This window comes from Physella acuta, unplaced genomic scaffold, assembly GCF_028476545.2.
Source record: "Physella acuta isolate Inbredline_101_S28 unplaced genomic scaffold, ASM2847654v3 ptg000017l, whole genome shotgun sequence".
NCBI classification, from domain to species: domain Eukaryota; kingdom Metazoa; phylum Mollusca; class Gastropoda; family Physidae; genus Physella; species Physella acuta.
Genome location: NW_026731537.1, coordinates 875,649 through 893,839, shown reverse-complemented (window position 1 = coordinate 893,839; position 18,191 = coordinate 875,649). Strand labels below are relative to the sequence as shown.

The following is an 18,191-nucleotide window of genomic DNA, read 5'->3' as shown; positions in this document are numbered from 1 at the left end:
TGCTACATCTCTCCGCTAATGTTATTGGGATCACATCAATTCATTACACACTCTATATCCCACGGTGCTGAAAAATACCGGAGAAATTTCCCTAACAGTCTATCGGACGAAAACAAAATGTACAACAATAACATCTACACATACCATCCACAGTAGATCTCCGCTCTACAACATCTACTCTCAGCTGGCCACAAATCTGGCCCAACAGAAGCGTGTATTAAATAATCCAAGTTAGTCTCGACTGTTATTTCCGTGTTTGGGCGAGCGAGACGTTGAAGGGAGGGAATCAATTAGTCACTACCAATTTCCAGTTTGGATTATTCATCGTTGATTTCTTACATTTCCTGTTGCAAGGGTTAGAGGTAGCCTAATCAAAATGTAGCGAGTAGCAGGAGCTAGGTTCCCCACTGGTAGCAAAGTTGATATCCTAACACTTTTTTGATGCTTTCTTTGTCAGGTCGGTAGGAAATCCGGTTTTGTCTCGTTCTGTAGACAGTGTCTTATATTTGGGCCACTGTCTCGATCTATAGAATATTGTTGTTTTGTATTTGGGCCACCTATTGAACTGCACCATCTCTACAATGATCCTAACTTATATATACGTACACAAACATATATATATATATATATATATATATATATATATATATATATATATATATATATATATATATATATATATATCTGCGTGCTTTAAAAAAAAAAGATAATGAAGATTGATGTGAGTAAATGAGCTCAGGTTTAAAACCAATTACAGCTGGATGTCTCTGTGGTCCACACACCCCCTCCAGGTGACACTGGGGCCAACACTGGGAACATTGTTTTTTTACTTGAAGGCGGTAAATGAAAACCAAACACAAGCAACTGTCGTGAGCGGTAAGACGCGTGAGTTACTCAACAGCCGTGAGACAGTTGCTCTCAATCTTCTCGCGGTCTCTACATCACTCGACAACATGGTGGAGCATCAATCACACGGCCACTTCTTCACAACACCACACTGTACAGCAGCCTTTTGTCTTAGGTCTCAGCACAGGCAGACAAGACGTCACTAACATTGAGTCAATCACATGACGTCACAGAAATGGCACCACATACACAATGACACAGAAAACACGGAAAAACCTAGACATGACGACATCCTAGAGACGGACACCATCGCAAACTTAACCTTAAGCGTGAAACATCTCGAACGACGAGGATTTACTGACGTCAATAAGTGTGTTGTCTCGTACACGTGATGACGTCAGCGTTGATTGCGTTCTCCACCTCCACCCATCTCCCCACAACAACCCCTGCTAGTTCATGTATTGATATCTAATTATGTTTTGTGTCGTAATCCTTTCTAATCGTTATCTTATGGGATTAACACTTCCATGTGACCAAGTATGGAACATTTAATTACCACAAACACTGCCCCATACATAAAGCTGGGAGAGATTACACGTATTGACAAGTTCAGAAGTAAAAATAGAATCACTCGGCAGTTGTTTCCCTTTTAATTGTCCATGCTACATTTTAGTTAGGCGAATGAGAGCAGATGAAAGTACAAAGACTGGACAGTAAGCGAGTCAGATGTGCACAGCTTCCGCCTTTCGATCAGGGATGTCACGGGGGAGGTCCTCGCAAGTAAAGCCCCACACGACTAAAGCCCGCACAAGTAAAGCCCCCGCTAGTATAGCCCCACACTAGTAAAGCACAAACCCCCACACTAGTAAAGCCCCCCACACACACAAAGCCCCCACTAGTAAAGTCCCCAATAGTAAAGCCCTCACAAACCCCCACACTAGTAAAGCCCCCACACATACAAAGCCCCACACTAGTAAGTCCCAATAACGCGGGTCAATCAGAATTTATAGCCCGAGTGGCTGAAGTGACAGTTGAAATGGTGTATATATACATCCGTCCTTAAGGGCACTTAGACTCTGGTCATAAAACACGGGGGATCTATTTTATTGCACAACTTGCCGGAAATGGTTCTCACGTTCTGGAGCTAAGGGATCTCGTGTGGCACTGCGTGGCTAGGTCAGTGTGTGGAAGTGTGTGGTTATTTCAGTGTGTGGTTATGTCAGTGTGTGGAAGTGTGTGGCTAGGTCAGTGAGTGGAAGTGTGTGGTTATTTCAGTGTGTGGTTATGTCAGTGTGGCAATATGTGGTTATTTCAGTGTGGCAATATGTGGTTATGTCAGTGTGGCAATATGTGGTTATGTCAGTGTGTGGCTATATGTGGTTATTTCAGTGTGTGGCTAGGTCAGTGTGTGGAAGTGTGTGGTTATGTCAGTGTGTGGCTATATGTGGTTATTTCAGTGTGGCAATATGTGGTTATGTCAGTGTGTGGTTATGTCAGTGTGGCAATATGTGGTTATGTCAGTGTGTGGCTATATGTGGTTATTTCAGTGTGTGGCTATGTCGGTATGTGGTTATGTCAGTGTGGCAATATGTGGTTATGTCAGCTGATTGTTGGGTAGGTCGAGTCACGGTATGGGCTAGACGCCAACATAGAGCAGCCGTCATCTGCATACAATAACTGTTAGCTGAGTTGGTCGCTAGATGGCAAAGGTTAGTGAACAATGAGCCCCTAGTTTACAGTTTAGTACGTACTGTACATCACCCTCCCCATATACAGGTCACAGTTGAGTACTTACTGTAAACCAACCTCCCCATATACAGGTCACATAAGGATAGCGCGTCCCTCGTGTGACGTTTGTTTATAGCTCTGGTATGGTTTTGATCCCAGTCCCTGATGTAACATCAGCAGGGCGGTTATGGACTGAGGGCACCATTCTAGAGAGTGGGTCCATAAACACGAGGTAACTAGCGTCTAGTAATGACGACTGGCCCCAAGTGACCCAAGTTTGTCCATGACCACACCACCATTTGCCTGTAAATGTCGCACCTAGTGACGTATTTACAGCCGTGTCTGAGGTCTACACGTTTATTGCAGGTTCTCGGAGAGGGAAAAATGCTTGCATTTTATTAGAGCGTCGTTTTTTTTTTCTTACTTTCGTCTGTGTCAACTGAGAGAAAAAAATTCAATCACTAAATTTAGCTTCCAATCGTTAGCTTTAGGTTCCAATAACTAACTTTAGCTTCCAAACATTAGCTTTAGGTTTCAATAACTAACTTTAGCTTCCAATCATTAGCTTTAGGTTTCAATCACTAACTTTAGCCTCCAATCATTAGCTTTAGGTTTCAATCACTAACTTTAGCTTCCAATCACTAACTTTTCCAATCACTAACTTTAGCTTCCAATCACTAAGTTTCAATCACTAACTTTAAAGTTACAGATTTAAGGAAAAAAACAACTTCCTGTATCTAAATATCCTTGTTAGGTGTATCCATTAAATATCCTTGTTAGGTGTATCCATTATCGGTTAACAAGTCCATGATCTAGTTAGCAGGGTCTTTGTTCGAGCTTATGTAATCTAAATAACTGTATGTGCTAGATTATTTCGTCCCGTGTCCCGGGATTCCCTCCCACTCACTCTCTATCCCGGGATCCACCCCCCCTGTCCTATGATCCACTACTGCCCTAGTGTCCCAGGATCCACCCCTCACCGTGTTTCAATATTCATCTTCTCTCTTCCCCCCCTCCCCCCCCCCCCCCCATGTCCCAGGCTCCAGCACTCCCCCAGTGTCAGGAAACGTGTTTACCCCTTGAGCCTGCTAAGGACAACAAATGCGCGTCTTGTGTTCTCCAGCTAATTCTGTTGTAGAGTTGAGAAAACTGATTATCTCTTCTAGAGCCCAGTGCCGTAAACATCTGACGCAAGGGGCTCACTATCTCAATCTTATGGCACAAATAGACACAATGGGTGGGGGGGGGGGGCATCTGACGCATGGGGCTCACTATCTCAATCTTATGGCACAAATAGGCACAAGGGGGGGGGGGGGCTGTCGTGGGTGCTGGGGTGTTAAGGTGTTTGTTGGTGTGTGGTGGGGTGTTAGGGTGTTTGTTGGTGGGTGGTGGGGCGATAGGGTGTCTGTCGTGGGTGGTGGGGTGGATGGTGTAATGACTGGTGGTGTTTTGCTGTGTGGGTGGTGGGCAGTAGTTGTGGTGGACTGGGTGTAGTATGGAGGATGTGGTATGTGTTGGTGTTTGTTGAGATTGTTTCTTATATTAATATTCTAGTGTGTGATTGGGTGTTGTGTTCCCACTTAAATTAACGGTAATATAGTTTGACGTCCTCTAAAGAAATAACGTGTACAAACATGTAGGGGCAGGAAGAAGAGAGGAGCGTACAAGAGCGTGGAGCTGAAAGCACGGCGCCAGACAGAATGAATTAGTTTCCAGCCTTATTAGAGCTGTGAGCTCCCAGCTCAGATACAATACAACCCGCCCTTCATATAAACAAACTTTATCAAGACATCTCCATTTTCCTAATTAATGAGATCTTCTAATTAATAATATTCCACTGACGCTAATTAATGATGTTCTGCCAATCCTAATCAATGATGGCCTCTCCCCGCCATAAAAGAATGAGCCATAAAAAATGTGGTCTGGTGTATAAAAAAACAACTTACCCCTATCCATGGCCACCACCGCCAGCACGTACATGGGGACATTCTCCCTGTCCAGACTGACCGTCACGTAGACCTGGCCAGTGGTCGAGTTGACCCCGAACATCTGGTAGTCGCTGGTGATGCCACGCAGTGAGTAATCCAGCTGACCGTTGAGGCCGGAGTCCTCGTCCCTGGCCGTGATGGTAATGATGGGCACCGGACCGTCCGACATGCCCTCCTGCACGTAGGTGACGTACGGCGAGTCGTCGAACACGGGGACGAAGTCGTTGATGTCGACGAGCGTGATGACGATGCTGGTGTTGGCCTGCAGGCGGTTCTCCACCGAGCTGTCCTCGGCCTGCACCAGGATGGTGTAGGAGGTCCGGCGCTCGTAGTCCAGGCCTTTCTTCACGCGCAGCACCCCGCTGGACATGTCCAGGTTAAAGTCGTTGCTGCCCTCCCCGCTCAGGATGAAGTAGCGGACAGCGCCGTTGAAACCTATGTCCCGGTCTGTTGCTAGGATACGGAGAACACTGGTGCCGACAGCGATGTCCTCGTTGATGGTCTTGACGTACTGGGCCTGTGTGAAGACGGGCGGGTTGTCGTTGGCGTCGGTCACCTGGATGAGCAGGCTCTGCTGTGTGGCCAGCGGGACGGTGCCGCCGTCCTTGGCCTCAATGACCAGCGTGTGGTTGGAGATGGTCTCACGGTCCAGACCTGACCGCAGCACCAGAGACCCGGACTGGGGGTCGATGGCGAAGACGCCGGGTGTGCTTTGTGAGAGCAGTCTGAAGGTGATCTTGCTGTTGACACCTTCGTCAAGGTCGCTGACCGACACGGTGAAGACGGTCGAGCCGACCTTGGCGTCTTCCCTGATGTCGGTGGTGGCTGGGCTCAGGAAGGTGGGGGCGTTGTCGTTGACGTCACGCAACTTCACCTGCACCTGGGGGGGGGGGGGGGGGGGGGGGAGAAGAGGTCATGCACACATTAGAGAGGAGAGTCACCAAGTGTGTTGATTAGAATGTGTTCAAGTCACCTGTCTATAAGTATTTCAATGCAAGTTTGGTGGTGATGGTGTTATGACACCTATCTACAAGTATTTGAATGTTTACATAACTAGTGGACGTGGGTAGGTGACTTACTGTAGCTGTGGTGGATAACCTATCCTAGAGTAGTGGACGTGGGTAAGTGACTTACTGTAGCTGTGGTGGATAACCTATCCTAGAGCAGTGGATGTGGGTAAGTGACTTACTGTAGCTGTGGTGGATAACCTATCCTAGAGTAGTGGACGTGGGTAAGTGACTTACTGTAGCTGTGGTGGATAACCTATCCTAGAGTAGTGGACGTGGGTAAGTGACTTACTGTAGCTGTGGTGGATAACCTATCCTAGAGTAGTGGACGTGGGTAAGTGACTTACTGTAGCTGTGGTGGATAACCTATCCTAGAGTAGTGGACGTGGGTAAGTGACTTACTGTAGCTGTGGTGGATAACCTATCCTAGAGTAGTGGACGTGGGTAAGTGACTTACTGTAGCTGTGGTGGATAACCTATCCTAGAGTAGTGGACGTGGGTAAGTGACTTACTGTAGCTGTGGTGGATAACCTATCCTAGAGTAGTGGACGTGGGTAAGTGACTTACTGTAGCTGTGGTGGATAACCTATCCTAGAGTAGTGGACGTGGGTAAGTGACTTACTGTAGCTGTGGTGGATAACCTATCCTAGAGTAGTGGACGTGGGTAAGTGACTTACTGTAGCTGTGGTGGATAACCTATCCTAGAGTAGTGGACGTGGGTAAGTGACTTACTGTAGCTGTGGTGGATAACCTATCCTAGAGTAGTGGACGTGGGTAAGTGACTTACTGTAGCTGTGGTGGATAACCTATCCTAGAGTAGTGGACGTGGGTAAGTGACTTACTGTAGCTGTGGTGGATAACCTATCCTAGAGTAGTGGACGTGGGTAAGTGACTTACTGTAGCTGTGGTGGATAACCTATCCTAGAGTAGTGGACGTGGGTAAGTGACTTACTGTAGCTGTGGTGGATAACCTATCCTAGAGTAGTGGACGTGGGTAAGTGACTTACTGTAGCTGTGGTGGATAACCTATCCTAGAGTAGTGGACGTGGGTAAGTGACTTACTGTAGCTGTGGTGGATAACCTATCCTAGAGTAGTGGACGTGGGTAAGTGACTTACTGTAGCTGTGGTGGATAACCTATCCTAGAGTAGTGGACGTGGGTAAGTGACTTACTGTAGCTGTGGTGGATAACCTATCCTAGAGTAGTGGACGTGGGTGACTTACTGTAGCTGTGGTGGATAACCTATCCTAGAGTAGTGGACGTGGGTAAGTGACTTACTGTAGCTGTGGTGGATAACCTATCCTTGACCACAGGCGCCTGGTCGGTTGCCATGACGATGACGTTGTACACTGGCACCGCCTCCCTGTCCAGCCGTCCCACCGTGTAGATGCTGCCGTTGAGGGGACCCACGGCAAAGTTGGTGGCTCCCACCAGACTGTAACGGACATCACCACTCAGGCCTGGGGATAAAACATCACACACCTTAAATGGAAGCACTAACATTGAATTAGCCAAGCATTTTAAGCATTGGCAAATAAACAAAACAACAACAAAAATCATGAATTAGAACATTTCGGACATCGCCCAAAAAATCTGGATTAGACCATGATTTCATACATAGCCCAAAAAACAAAACTAGCCCACATTATCCATAGCCTAAAAAACCAAACTAGCCCACATCATCGATAGCCCAAAAAACTTAGCCCATGATATTACCCATTGTAAAAAAAAACCTAAATTAGCTCATATTACCTAGTGCTAAAAACAAACCTGAGTTAGCCCATGTACCCATTGCTAAAAACAACCTAAATTAGCCCATGATTTGGACCGTTGACTAAAAAACTGCATGAAACCATGTTTCCCCATGCCGGAACTCTGGGATAAAGTTTTTTTAAAAGTTGGGCAGGGACGGGGACGGAGCTTCACACTTGACATGTATAGGCTAATAAATTCTCTCACACTGGTTCTAAGGGCTAATCACTGCCGGTGCTAATGCCCTGCCCCAACACACATTTAATTAAAAACAATATTTATGGGGGTAGAGGGGGAGGGGGCGCGCTAACCAAAAAGCCAACTGAAATGCATGGGAGGATGTTTAAAGCAGGGATTGAGAAAATTATTTCGTTTTGCATGTTCCTGATTTAGCTCGCGAGTGCCGGGCCCCAGCCTTTAAAAGTTGTGTTTTTTTTTTAATGTTTATGTTCGTCTGTTTAAAAAAATCAAGTTTAAAAAAGTAGTGGTGGAAAGTTGAAATAATTTGTGTTACCGTTCAAAGACTGGTACAGTGAGTGAGAGGGGGGGGGGGCTGAAACAACCAACTTCTAGGGTAGATGACCTTCACCAGGGGGCTGATACAACCAACTTATAGGGTAGATGACCTTCACCAGGGGGCTGATACAACCAACTTATAGGGTAGATGACCTTCACCAGGGGGCTGATACAACCAACTTATAGGGTAGATGACCTTCACCAGGGGGCTGATACAACCAACTTATAGGGTAGATGACCTTCACCAGGGGGCCGATACAACCAACTTATAGGGTAGATGACCTTCACCGTCAGCTTCATATTCCAACAAAACAGTTGAGTTGAAAGCTAGCCCCGATGTGAGATCACGGTTGTTAGGTGGCCAATGTGTGATCCTTGTGGCGAGCGATGACAGACAGTGAAACTGTTCTTGTCACGGGCAGATCAGTAAGGCTCACACACATTCCCGTACCAAGCCCTTCAATTCCTGGCTCAATCAGGCCGATAGGTTCACTACTGCTGGCTCCACAAGGCCGATAGGTTCACTACTGCTGGCTCCACACGGCCGATAGGTTCACTACTGCTGGCTCCACAAGGCCGATAGGTTCACTACTGCTGGCTCCACAAGGCCGATAGGTTCACTACTGCTGGCTCCACAAGGCCGATAGGTTCACTACTGCTGGCTCCACACGGCCGATAGGTTCACTACTGCTGGCTCCACAAGGCCGATAGGTTCACTACTGCTGGCTCCACAAGGCCGATAGGTTCACTACTGCTGGCTCCACAAGGCCGATAGGTTCACTACTGCTGGCTCCACAAGGCCGATAGGTTCACTACTGCTGGCTCCACAAGGCCGATAGGTTCACTACTGCTGGCTCCACAAGGCCGATAGGTTCACTACTGCTGGTTCCACACGGCCGATAGGTTCACTACTGCTGGCTCCACAAGGCCGATAGGTTCACTACTGCTGGCTCCACAAGGCCGATAGGTTCACTACTGCTGGCTCCACAAGGCCGATAGGTTCACTACTGCTGGCTCCACAAGGCCGATAGGTTCACTACTGCTGGCTCCACAAGGCCGATAGGTTCACTACTGCTGGTTCCACACGGCCGATAGGTTCACTACTGCTGGCTCCACAAGGCCGATAGGTTCACTACTGCTGGCTCCACAAGGCCGATAGGTTCACTACTGCTGGCTCCACAAGGCCGATAGGTTCACTACTGCTGGCTCCACAAGGCCGATAGGTTCACTACTGCTGGCTCCACAAGGCCGATAGGTTCACTACTGCTGGCTCCACAAGGCCGATAGGTTCACTACTGCTGGCTCCACAAGGCCGATAGGTTCACTACTGCTGGCTCCACAAGGCCGATAGGTTCATTACTGCTGGCTCCACAAGGCCGATAGGTTCACTACTGCTGGCTCCACAAGGCCGATAGGTTCACTACTGCTGGCTCCACAAGGCCGATAGGTTCACTACTGCTGGCTCCACAAGGCCGATAGGTTCACTACTGCTGGCTCCACAAGGCCGATAGGTTCACTACTGCTGGCTCCACAAGGCCGATAGGTTCACTACTGCTGGCTCCACAAGGCCGATAGGTTCACTACTGCTGGCTCCACAAGGCCGATAGGTTCACTACTGCTGGCTCCACAAGGCCGATAGGTTCACTACTGCTGGCTCCACAAGGCCGATAGGTTCACTACTGCTGGCTCCACAAGGCCGATAGGTTCACTACTGCTGGCTCCACAAGGCCGATAGGTTCACTACTGCTGGCTCCACACGGCCGATAGGTTCACTACTGCTGGCTCCACAAGGCCGATAGGTTCACTACTGCTGGCTCCACAAGGCCGATAGGTTCACTACTGCTGGCTCCACAAGGCCGATAGGTTCACTACTGCTGGCTCCACAAGGCCGATAGGTTCACTACTGCTGGCTCCACAAGGCCGATAGGTTCACTACTGCTGGCTCCACAAGGCCGATAGGTTCACTACTGCTGGCTCCACAAGGCCGATAGGTTCACTACTGCTGGCTCCACAAGGCCGATAGGTTCACTACTGCTGGCTCCACAAGGCCGATAGGTTCACTACTGCTGGCTCCACAAGGCCGATAGGTTCACTACTGCTGGCTCCACAAGGCCGATAGGTTCACTACTGCTGGCTCCACAAGGCCGATAGGTTCACTACTGTCCAGGTGTTCAAAACGGAGTTGACACAAGTGTTTCTCGTTACAAATTCCACGAAGGTCAACTTAAACCTACGTTAAGTTATTCCCGATTGAAGTTATAAATAGAAACGGTGTAATGTCTCTTAAGTACCCAATGCTTACAGCAGTGTATAGTGATGAGTCGCGATGTGAAAACTGTGCCAAGTACTGAATTCCTTGACATAATATTCCATGGTGTGAAAACTGTGCCAAGTGCTGAATTCCTTGACATAATATCCCATGATGTGAAAACTGTGCCAAATACTGAATTACTTGACATAATATCCCATGATGTGAAAACTGTACCAAGTACTGAATTACTTGACATAATATCCCATAATATCTTCTAGTTCTTGTACAAACTTTATTTTTGAAGTTAAACAGCGACACAGACATTAGCTAATACTTAGCAGCATAATGTGGCATTTCAGTCCACGCATTAGACCATTGTTAAACCTATGTAATACACCAGTAGCGACCACACTCTAGATTGAATCATTCGACACTTGCCAATGTAAAAAACAATGGGAAAACAAGCACTTGTGTTAAAGTTTTAAAAACCAGTTTGGATTGTCCAAAACCTCAATGTCAGTCCCTGCAGTAGTTTTTTTGTTCGTACACTTAGGGGGAAGGCAAAAATTGTTGTTTTATTGATCTATTATATGTGCGAGAGGGGGAAAGGTGACAAAAAATATTTTAAACGATATGACGCAATTTTTGTCTTTCAAAAACTAATAACCATATAGCCCGTGTCATCAAATATTCATCGCTGCGACATTCGATTTGAACCTCCAACTGCTGGAAATTTGTTTTTTTAAATCCCATCTGCACGAGAATGTCCCGATGCAATAAAAATATTGTTTTCATTTTAATAATAAAAGTGTGATTTCTTAAAAAACACTTTAAAGATAGCGTGTATAGCGTGTTTATTTATCAAACACGGCAACTTGTTGTATGTTTATACATAAACAACAATCGAGGTGGAATGCGAAATGTGTAAATACTAAAGTACTAGTTGATACCGGTCAGTCTACGGGCTTCAAGTGTTTTTACTATATCTTGATCAATGGGCCATACTGACCATTCTTTGATTCTTATTCTAATGTTGCGTTTTTACAACATCTTGAGTGTTGGCTGTAGTCGATAGTTCGCTACGTCTGGCATTTTATTGATGCTAGCGCACTAGCGCCACAAGGGTTACAGTTCTTAGTTCAGTGGGAAAATGTTACAGTTCTTAGTTCAGTGGGTAATGTTACAGTTCTTAGTTCAGAGGGGAAAATTGTTTCAACTGTTGATGTTTTTATAAAATACTAGTAATTAATTACAGTAAACATTACGACAGTGGTGACGGCGTGGTCGAATGGTAGAGTTTACTAAAGTCTCGAGATCGGGTCCCGAGGTCGAATCCGTAGGACGCCCCTGAGCACACTCAGCTGTGATGGGTGCCTGACTTATGGGGAAACTGACCACACTATCTCTCGTATGCCAGGGCCAGATAACTTTTTCTACCCCGTGTTTTTTGGGCACGACGACAAAAGATGATGAAACATGATGACAGACAATAACAAGACTTAAACAAGAACATCATAGCATACTTTTAACACTACACTAAGACTATACTCTCTAAATTAACTAGTGTAGCGTTGCACCATACTATCTAACTAGCAGTGAAGGGAAGTATTGCGCGATACTCTAAGACTTGCTGTCGAATGTTTGGCTAGCCTTTCTACCGATCGTGTCACCAGCCTTAAGCCGCTTATGTTACGGCCCTACACACGGAACAGCTCCAATTAGTTGGATAATTTAATTCTTGAGACGGATTATTATTATTGAACAAAGTATCGATCATTAATTTGAAACGCTCAATTATTAAAAGCTTATCCCCAGCGGGAGAAACGTCCGGCCAGAAGACGATGCATCCAATTAAAATAGTCAATGGCTTCTTTGGTCAATACAATACACAATATTTAACTCAAATCATAGAGGCCTTTACACTAACTGAGGCATCAGACGTTCACGGTATGGTCTATGGGACACACTCAAGAGTCTAAGACGTACTATAAAGTCTGAGACAGACTCTGGAATCTGAGACAGTGGAGTCATAGCAGACACTTGGAAGACTAAGTAGAGTCTGTGAAAGCTATGGAGACGGCGAGTCTACCAACTCCCACTAAAAATATGTCTACTTCCGGTATGAAGTCCTCCACGTAAGACTGAGATAGCAGTAAGTGTTGTTTTATAGCTTGTTGAATCAAGATCGAGAGCTACGTCCGCGCGTGTCTGTTGGCTGGATTTAAAGCCCTGCTGGAGATAGCAGTGTAGCGGCGCCACGACGTTATACGGTGCATCGAGCGTTATACGGTGCATCGAGCGCTATACGGTGCATCAAGCGCTATACAGTGCATCGAGCGCTATACGGTACATCAAGCGCTATACGCTGCATCGAGCGCTATACGCTGCATCGAGCGCTATACGGTGCATCGAGCGCTATACGGTGCACCCAGCGTTGTGCGATGTACGGAGTAGAGGCGCGGGCAGGACACGTAGCTGGACGCAATTAGCGGTGAACGTACTTTCTGCTGCTAGTAAAGATAATATGGGGGGGGGGGGGGGAGAACAGGCCTAGCTGTCAAATATCATACATCCACACCTAAAGTCAGTGTCACAAACAACAATGGACTTTCTTCTACACCACTAAGTACTGGCTATTGGAGAGTCTTTTGGGTCAAGAGTATTGGAGGCAAGATGGAAGTTATAGATGGTCCTGGATAGTGACTGGACAATGGCCAGTAGAGACAAGATGGATGTTATAGATGGTCCTGGCTAGTGGCTGGACAATGGCTAGTAGAGGCAAGATGGATGTTAGGCAAGGTCTGGCACAGACGGTCATTATGCAGGGCACCAGTCGATACAGAACTTGAGTTAAATGCCAGTCAACCATAGAGGCTGTTATGTGAGGGAAGATTATCGGAGCCTAGCTAAAACTGAGACAGAGATTATCGGAGCCTGGCTATAGATGAGACAGAGAGATTATCGGAGCCAAGCTAAAACTGAGACAGAGATTATTCGAGCCTAGCTATTGCTATGACAGAGGTAAGATTATCGGAGCCTAGCTATAGACGAGACAGAGGGAAGATTATTGTACTAAAACCAAAGACACTAGAAACTAGTGTGGAGTAGGAAATTTATCCCACCGCCCTCGCACAATTGTACTTGTTCGGTTTGTTTTCACCCCTCTTCCCCCTACAGTTGTGATATTATTTTGACAGTAAATTTTACGTTTTACGTTGTGGTGTCCTCCCCTAAACAGTGTTACCGGTGCGGACCACACTCCCACTCCCAAGTGACGCCATTGATTACAGCTCAGACCACAATCAATCCCACAATCACGCAGGTGAAACTCACCAGAATCGACATCAGTAGCGCTAACGTTGACCACCCTGCTCCCCACCGGAGCATCCTCGGACAGTTCAATAAAGTAGGACATGGGGTCAAACTCTGGCTGGTTGTCGTTCACGTCCTTGACATTCATGTACACTATGACCTCGGTGGACCGGGGTTGGGACCCTTCGTCTCTGGCCATGACCTTTAGCGTGTACAGCTGGCGCTGGGGGAGAGAAACAAGGCATTTTACACATTTAACCAGTTAACCAACTTAACCAGTGGCAGTTAACCAACTTAACCAGTGGCAGTTAACCAACTTAACCAGTGGCAGTTAACCAACTTAACCAGTGGCAGTTAACCAACTTAACCAGTGGCAGTTAACCAACTCAACCACTAGCAGTTAACTAACTTAACCACTAGCCTTAAATGTGTAGTGTGTGTCTGTGTGTCAAGTTCCCATGACCACACCCCATGTGTAGTGGGTGTGTCAGGTTCACCTGTGTGTGTCAGGTTCATCTGTGTGTCAGGTTCATCTGTGTGTCAGGTTCACCTGTGTGTCAGGTTCACCTGTGTGTCAGGTTCACCTAACTGTGTGTCAGTGTGTAGTTTTACAAGGCCCTGACAGCACGATCCATGAGTGTGTGTGTATGTGGAGTGTGTGTCTGTGTGTCAAGTTCCCCTGACCACACCCCGTGTGTAGTGTGTGTCAGGTTCACCTTACTGTGTGTCAGTGTGTAGTAGTACAAGGCCCTGACAGCATGATCCATGAGTGTGTGTGTAGTGTGTGTGTCAGGTTCATCTGTGTGTCAGGTTCACCTAACTTTGTGTCAGTGTGTAGTAGTACAAGGCCCTGACAGAACGATCCATCTCTAGACACGAGCAGTGAACGGTCCCCCTGTATAGATGTCAGCCTGTTATATCTCACGTTTGATTCTGACTTAATGAGCGAGCACCTGTCAGGTACCACCAATATGATTGATCACCTGTCGATCGGTGGCTTGTGCTTCATCAGACTGGCCAGTGGTGCATGCTGTGTATGTCTTGTGGTAAATGGTACATGTCTTTTGGTAAAGTGGTGCATGTCTTGTAGTAAAGTGGTGCATGTTTTGAGGTAAAGTGGTGCATGTTTTGAGGTAAAGTGGTACAAGTCTTGTGGTACAGTGGTGCATGTTTTGAGGTGAAGCTTGGATTGTGTACCTGCCATCAATCAAACACTTCAAGCCCTATCAACTGACTCGTCCATTGATCTCACGACCGTGAAAACAAAGTTATTGGATTTTTTAGTTAGTCCGCGATAAGAAGGGTTTGTATTTGGTTCGTCTTAACTTCAAAGAGGTGTGTAGGACTTCGTTTATAACAAAGGTCTTTAGTCTATCATGTAGGTCTTTGGTCTACCATGTAGTTCCTCCGTCATATTGGTCTTGCAGTAAAATGACGTAGCTATATAACACATCCATTTATAACACATCCCCCTGATGGCACATAGTATGTTGACTACAATCCTTCTCTTTAACACATCCATTTATAACACATTGACATTCATGTCAGAAGGTGGGGTATTTTTTTTAAAAAGTCATTAATCAGAAGCTAATTAGCTCCTACATATGTCATCCTAAAAATGATTAGATCCTGTTAACAATGTGATAACTAGTGTACATGTGCGTCGTTGTTTTGAAACAGATTACGTCTGTCGCTAATTGACAAAAACATACATACGAGGATTGGTGACAGTCCTATATGTGTGTTGTAATATAGGGACTCATTTAGGGCACATAGGGAACAAGGAACATAGGAACAACATGGGACATGTAGGGAACATAAGGAACAACATGAGACCTGTAGGGAACATGGAACATAAGGAACAACATGGGACACATAGGGAACATGGAACATAAGGAACAACATGAGACATGTAGGGAACATGGAACATAAGGAACAACATGGGACACATAGGGAACATGGAACATAAGGAACAACATGGGACACATAGGGAACATGGAACATAAGGAACAACATGGGACACATAGGGAACATGGAACATAAGGAACAACATGATGCACACAGGGAACATGGAACATAAGGAACAACATGAGACATGTAGGGAACATGGAACATAAGGAACAACATGGGACACATAGGGAACATAGAACATAAGGAACAACATGGGACACATAGGGAACATGGAACATAAGGAACAACATGGGACACATAGGGAACATGGAACATAAGGAACAACATGATGCACACAGGGAACATGGAACATAAGGAACAACATGAGACATGTAGGGAACATGGAACATAAGGAACAACATGGGACACATAGGGAACATGGAACATAAGGAACAACATGGGACACATAGGGAACATGGAACATAAGGAACAACATGATGCACACAGGGAACATGGAACATAAGGAAGAACATGGGATATGTAGGGAAAATAAGGAACAACATGAGACATGGAACTAAGGTAGGTGTAGATAGCTAGAGTATAGTAAGAGAGCTGTGAGCCTGTTAACAACTGACCTCCTCAAAGTCCACAGGCTGTATCAACACAAAGGTGCCCCGGCTGGTGTCCAGCAGGAAGTACTCCTTGCCCCAGTCCGAGATGACGCTGTAGATGACGTGACCGTTGCTGCCAGAGTCAGCGTCTGTGGCCAGGACGGTGCCGACGGTGTAGCCCGGCTTGCTGTCCTCGGCGATGTCAAACGTGTAGAAGGAGCGGGAGAACCGCGGCGTGTTGTCGTTCTCGTCGATCACATTCAGGCGGATGGCGGCGGTGGTCCTGAACACGGTGTCGCTGGCTTCTACCACCAGGTCGTGGAAGCGGGCCGTCTCATAGTCCAGCTGCTGGACCAGGTAGATGGTACCTGAGACAACAGACATTCGTTTAGCTTTGGTCAGTTGTGTTTCAATGTATTTTAACACGACCCCCAACCTTCAGACAAACAGAGCAAAGAATATAATAATAATATAATATAATTCTACTGAAACAAAAGATGTAGCGAGATAATGGTAACACGAGAAGTATTTTATACAACTGATATAGACCAGTTCCAACACATGATCTGATGACTAGATACGTTAGAAGACAGTACCAGAGTTCTTCAACTATATCTTAATGACAAATCTGGGCAAGAATCTTAGCCATGTTACACTGCACCTAGTTAAAAGAATCCTATCGAGAATGTCAGCCACGTTACACTGCACCTAGTTAGAAGAATCCTATCAAATATCACACAAGACAAGCCAGAAGAAAGATCTCACCATTCTGCACGATCCTAAACTTGCCAGCGTCCGTTCCGCTAAGGGCCAAAGTCAGGGTGCCAGCAGTGTCAGGGTCAGTGACGGAGACCCGCATAACGGAGCTGCCGACGGGGACATTCTCCGACACGCTCGCGTCAAACATGGTGCTGGAGAAGGCTGGAGGGTTGTCGTTCTCGTCCTCCACGTACACGCTCACCTGGGGAGGGAAATGGTTGCACGTGCTATTGGAGGTACTCACTCACAGGCCACAGTTACATGGTTAAAACAAAAAGTTTAGAGACCCTGGTAAAATAAGGTTTGAGTCTATCCCGTGTAATATTTTCTGTAGATCAAATCTAGCTATAAAAGACAAGTGAACACTGGTTAGTGGGATTAGTGAGAGGACTTAGTGGACAGAAGCCAGTGTGGACGTGTGTTTATGGAGTTGTGAATGAAGAATACAAAAACGACTGTCGGCCTGTGTATGATAGAGTTTTTCTCTACAAGACTGTGGGTCTAATGTAGCCAAGATTCCTTTATTCTTCTATTGGTATACAGCGCTCATGTTAGTTTTAGTTGTTTATTTATTGGGTTTAGTCATAAGCAGGCCACGTTATTAGTGGATTAAGAAAGGACAGATCTGTAGCTTTAGAAGTTTCTGAAGGGATATTTCCCTTCTTTTGTTATTTTCCTGCTTAAGCGTTGGGCGGGGTGCTATCTTTAGTATTTGGTAATTCCCGCAGGCCGCTATGCTTCGTATCAAGTTTTCCCCATGTGGTACCTATACAACCCCAATGGCGTCACGCTGTAAAGGCCAGTATCTCAGTGTCTTAACGTCACGTGCAGCTATACCACGGCTATGGACAAGTCCGGGACAGAGCTAAGCCACTGGATTTCCTTATCTGTTGGGGATCCGCCGAAACTTAGTACAGTCAGTTAAGTCTTGTCTTCTGCTGGTCGACAGCTGTTATCACCAGAAGGTGGGGGGGGGTTATTGTACAGTCAGTTAAGTCATGTCTTCTGCTAGTTGACAGCTGTTGTCACTGGGGGGGGGGGGGTTACTGTACAGTCAGTTAAGTCTTGTCTTCTGCTAGTTGACAGCTGTTGTCACCACAGGGTTACCCTTAATGTCTACACCCACGGTACAGCGCATCAGACGTTTGAGTGTTGTCTCAGGACAGTCACATCTGGCTTTATTCACTGCTGCCTCGTACCAACCGCGGGGTGTGTTTAGTATCATGTAGGGGGGGGGGGGGTGCTTGGTTCTATGATGAGGTGCTGGGTACCGTTCAGTACTATGGGGTGATGTTAAGTACTGCTGGGGTCTGTTAGTACTGTGTGGGGTATGTTAAGTACTATAGGGGTATGTTCAGTACTATAGGGGTATATTCTGTACCATAGGGGTATGTTCAATACTATTAGATAACAAATTAGCCCTTTCTATGTTGTGTTCAATTTCAGTTCTAACAAATGGCAGACGCTCTTCAGTAATGAAAGTATGTGGGGCGAGGTATCAGGGAATGAGTAGGTAAAGACATGCAAAAAA

At 46.2% G+C, this 18,191-nt stretch overlaps 1 protein-coding gene across 1 annotated transcript in view; it reads right to left on the bottom strand.

Annotated features, from left to right (window-relative positions):
* LOC131938717 (cadherin-related tumor suppressor) overlaps positions 1-18,191 on the bottom strand; it is a 91,936-nt gene that overhangs the window by 21,895 nt on the left and 51,850 nt on the right. Inside the window, exons 3-7 of the mRNA XM_059296852.1 lie at positions 16,667-16,862; positions 15,926-16,269; positions 13,422-13,623; positions 6,848-7,029; positions 4,521-5,442 (exon numbers count right to left, since the gene is read on the bottom strand). Of these exons, the coding sequence (XP_059152835.1) occupies positions 4,521-5,442; positions 6,848-7,029; positions 13,422-13,623; positions 15,926-16,269; positions 16,667-16,862 (1,846 nt within the window). The remainder of the gene's footprint in view (positions 1-4,520; positions 5,443-6,847; positions 7,030-13,421; positions 13,624-15,925; positions 16,270-16,666; positions 16,863-18,191) is intronic.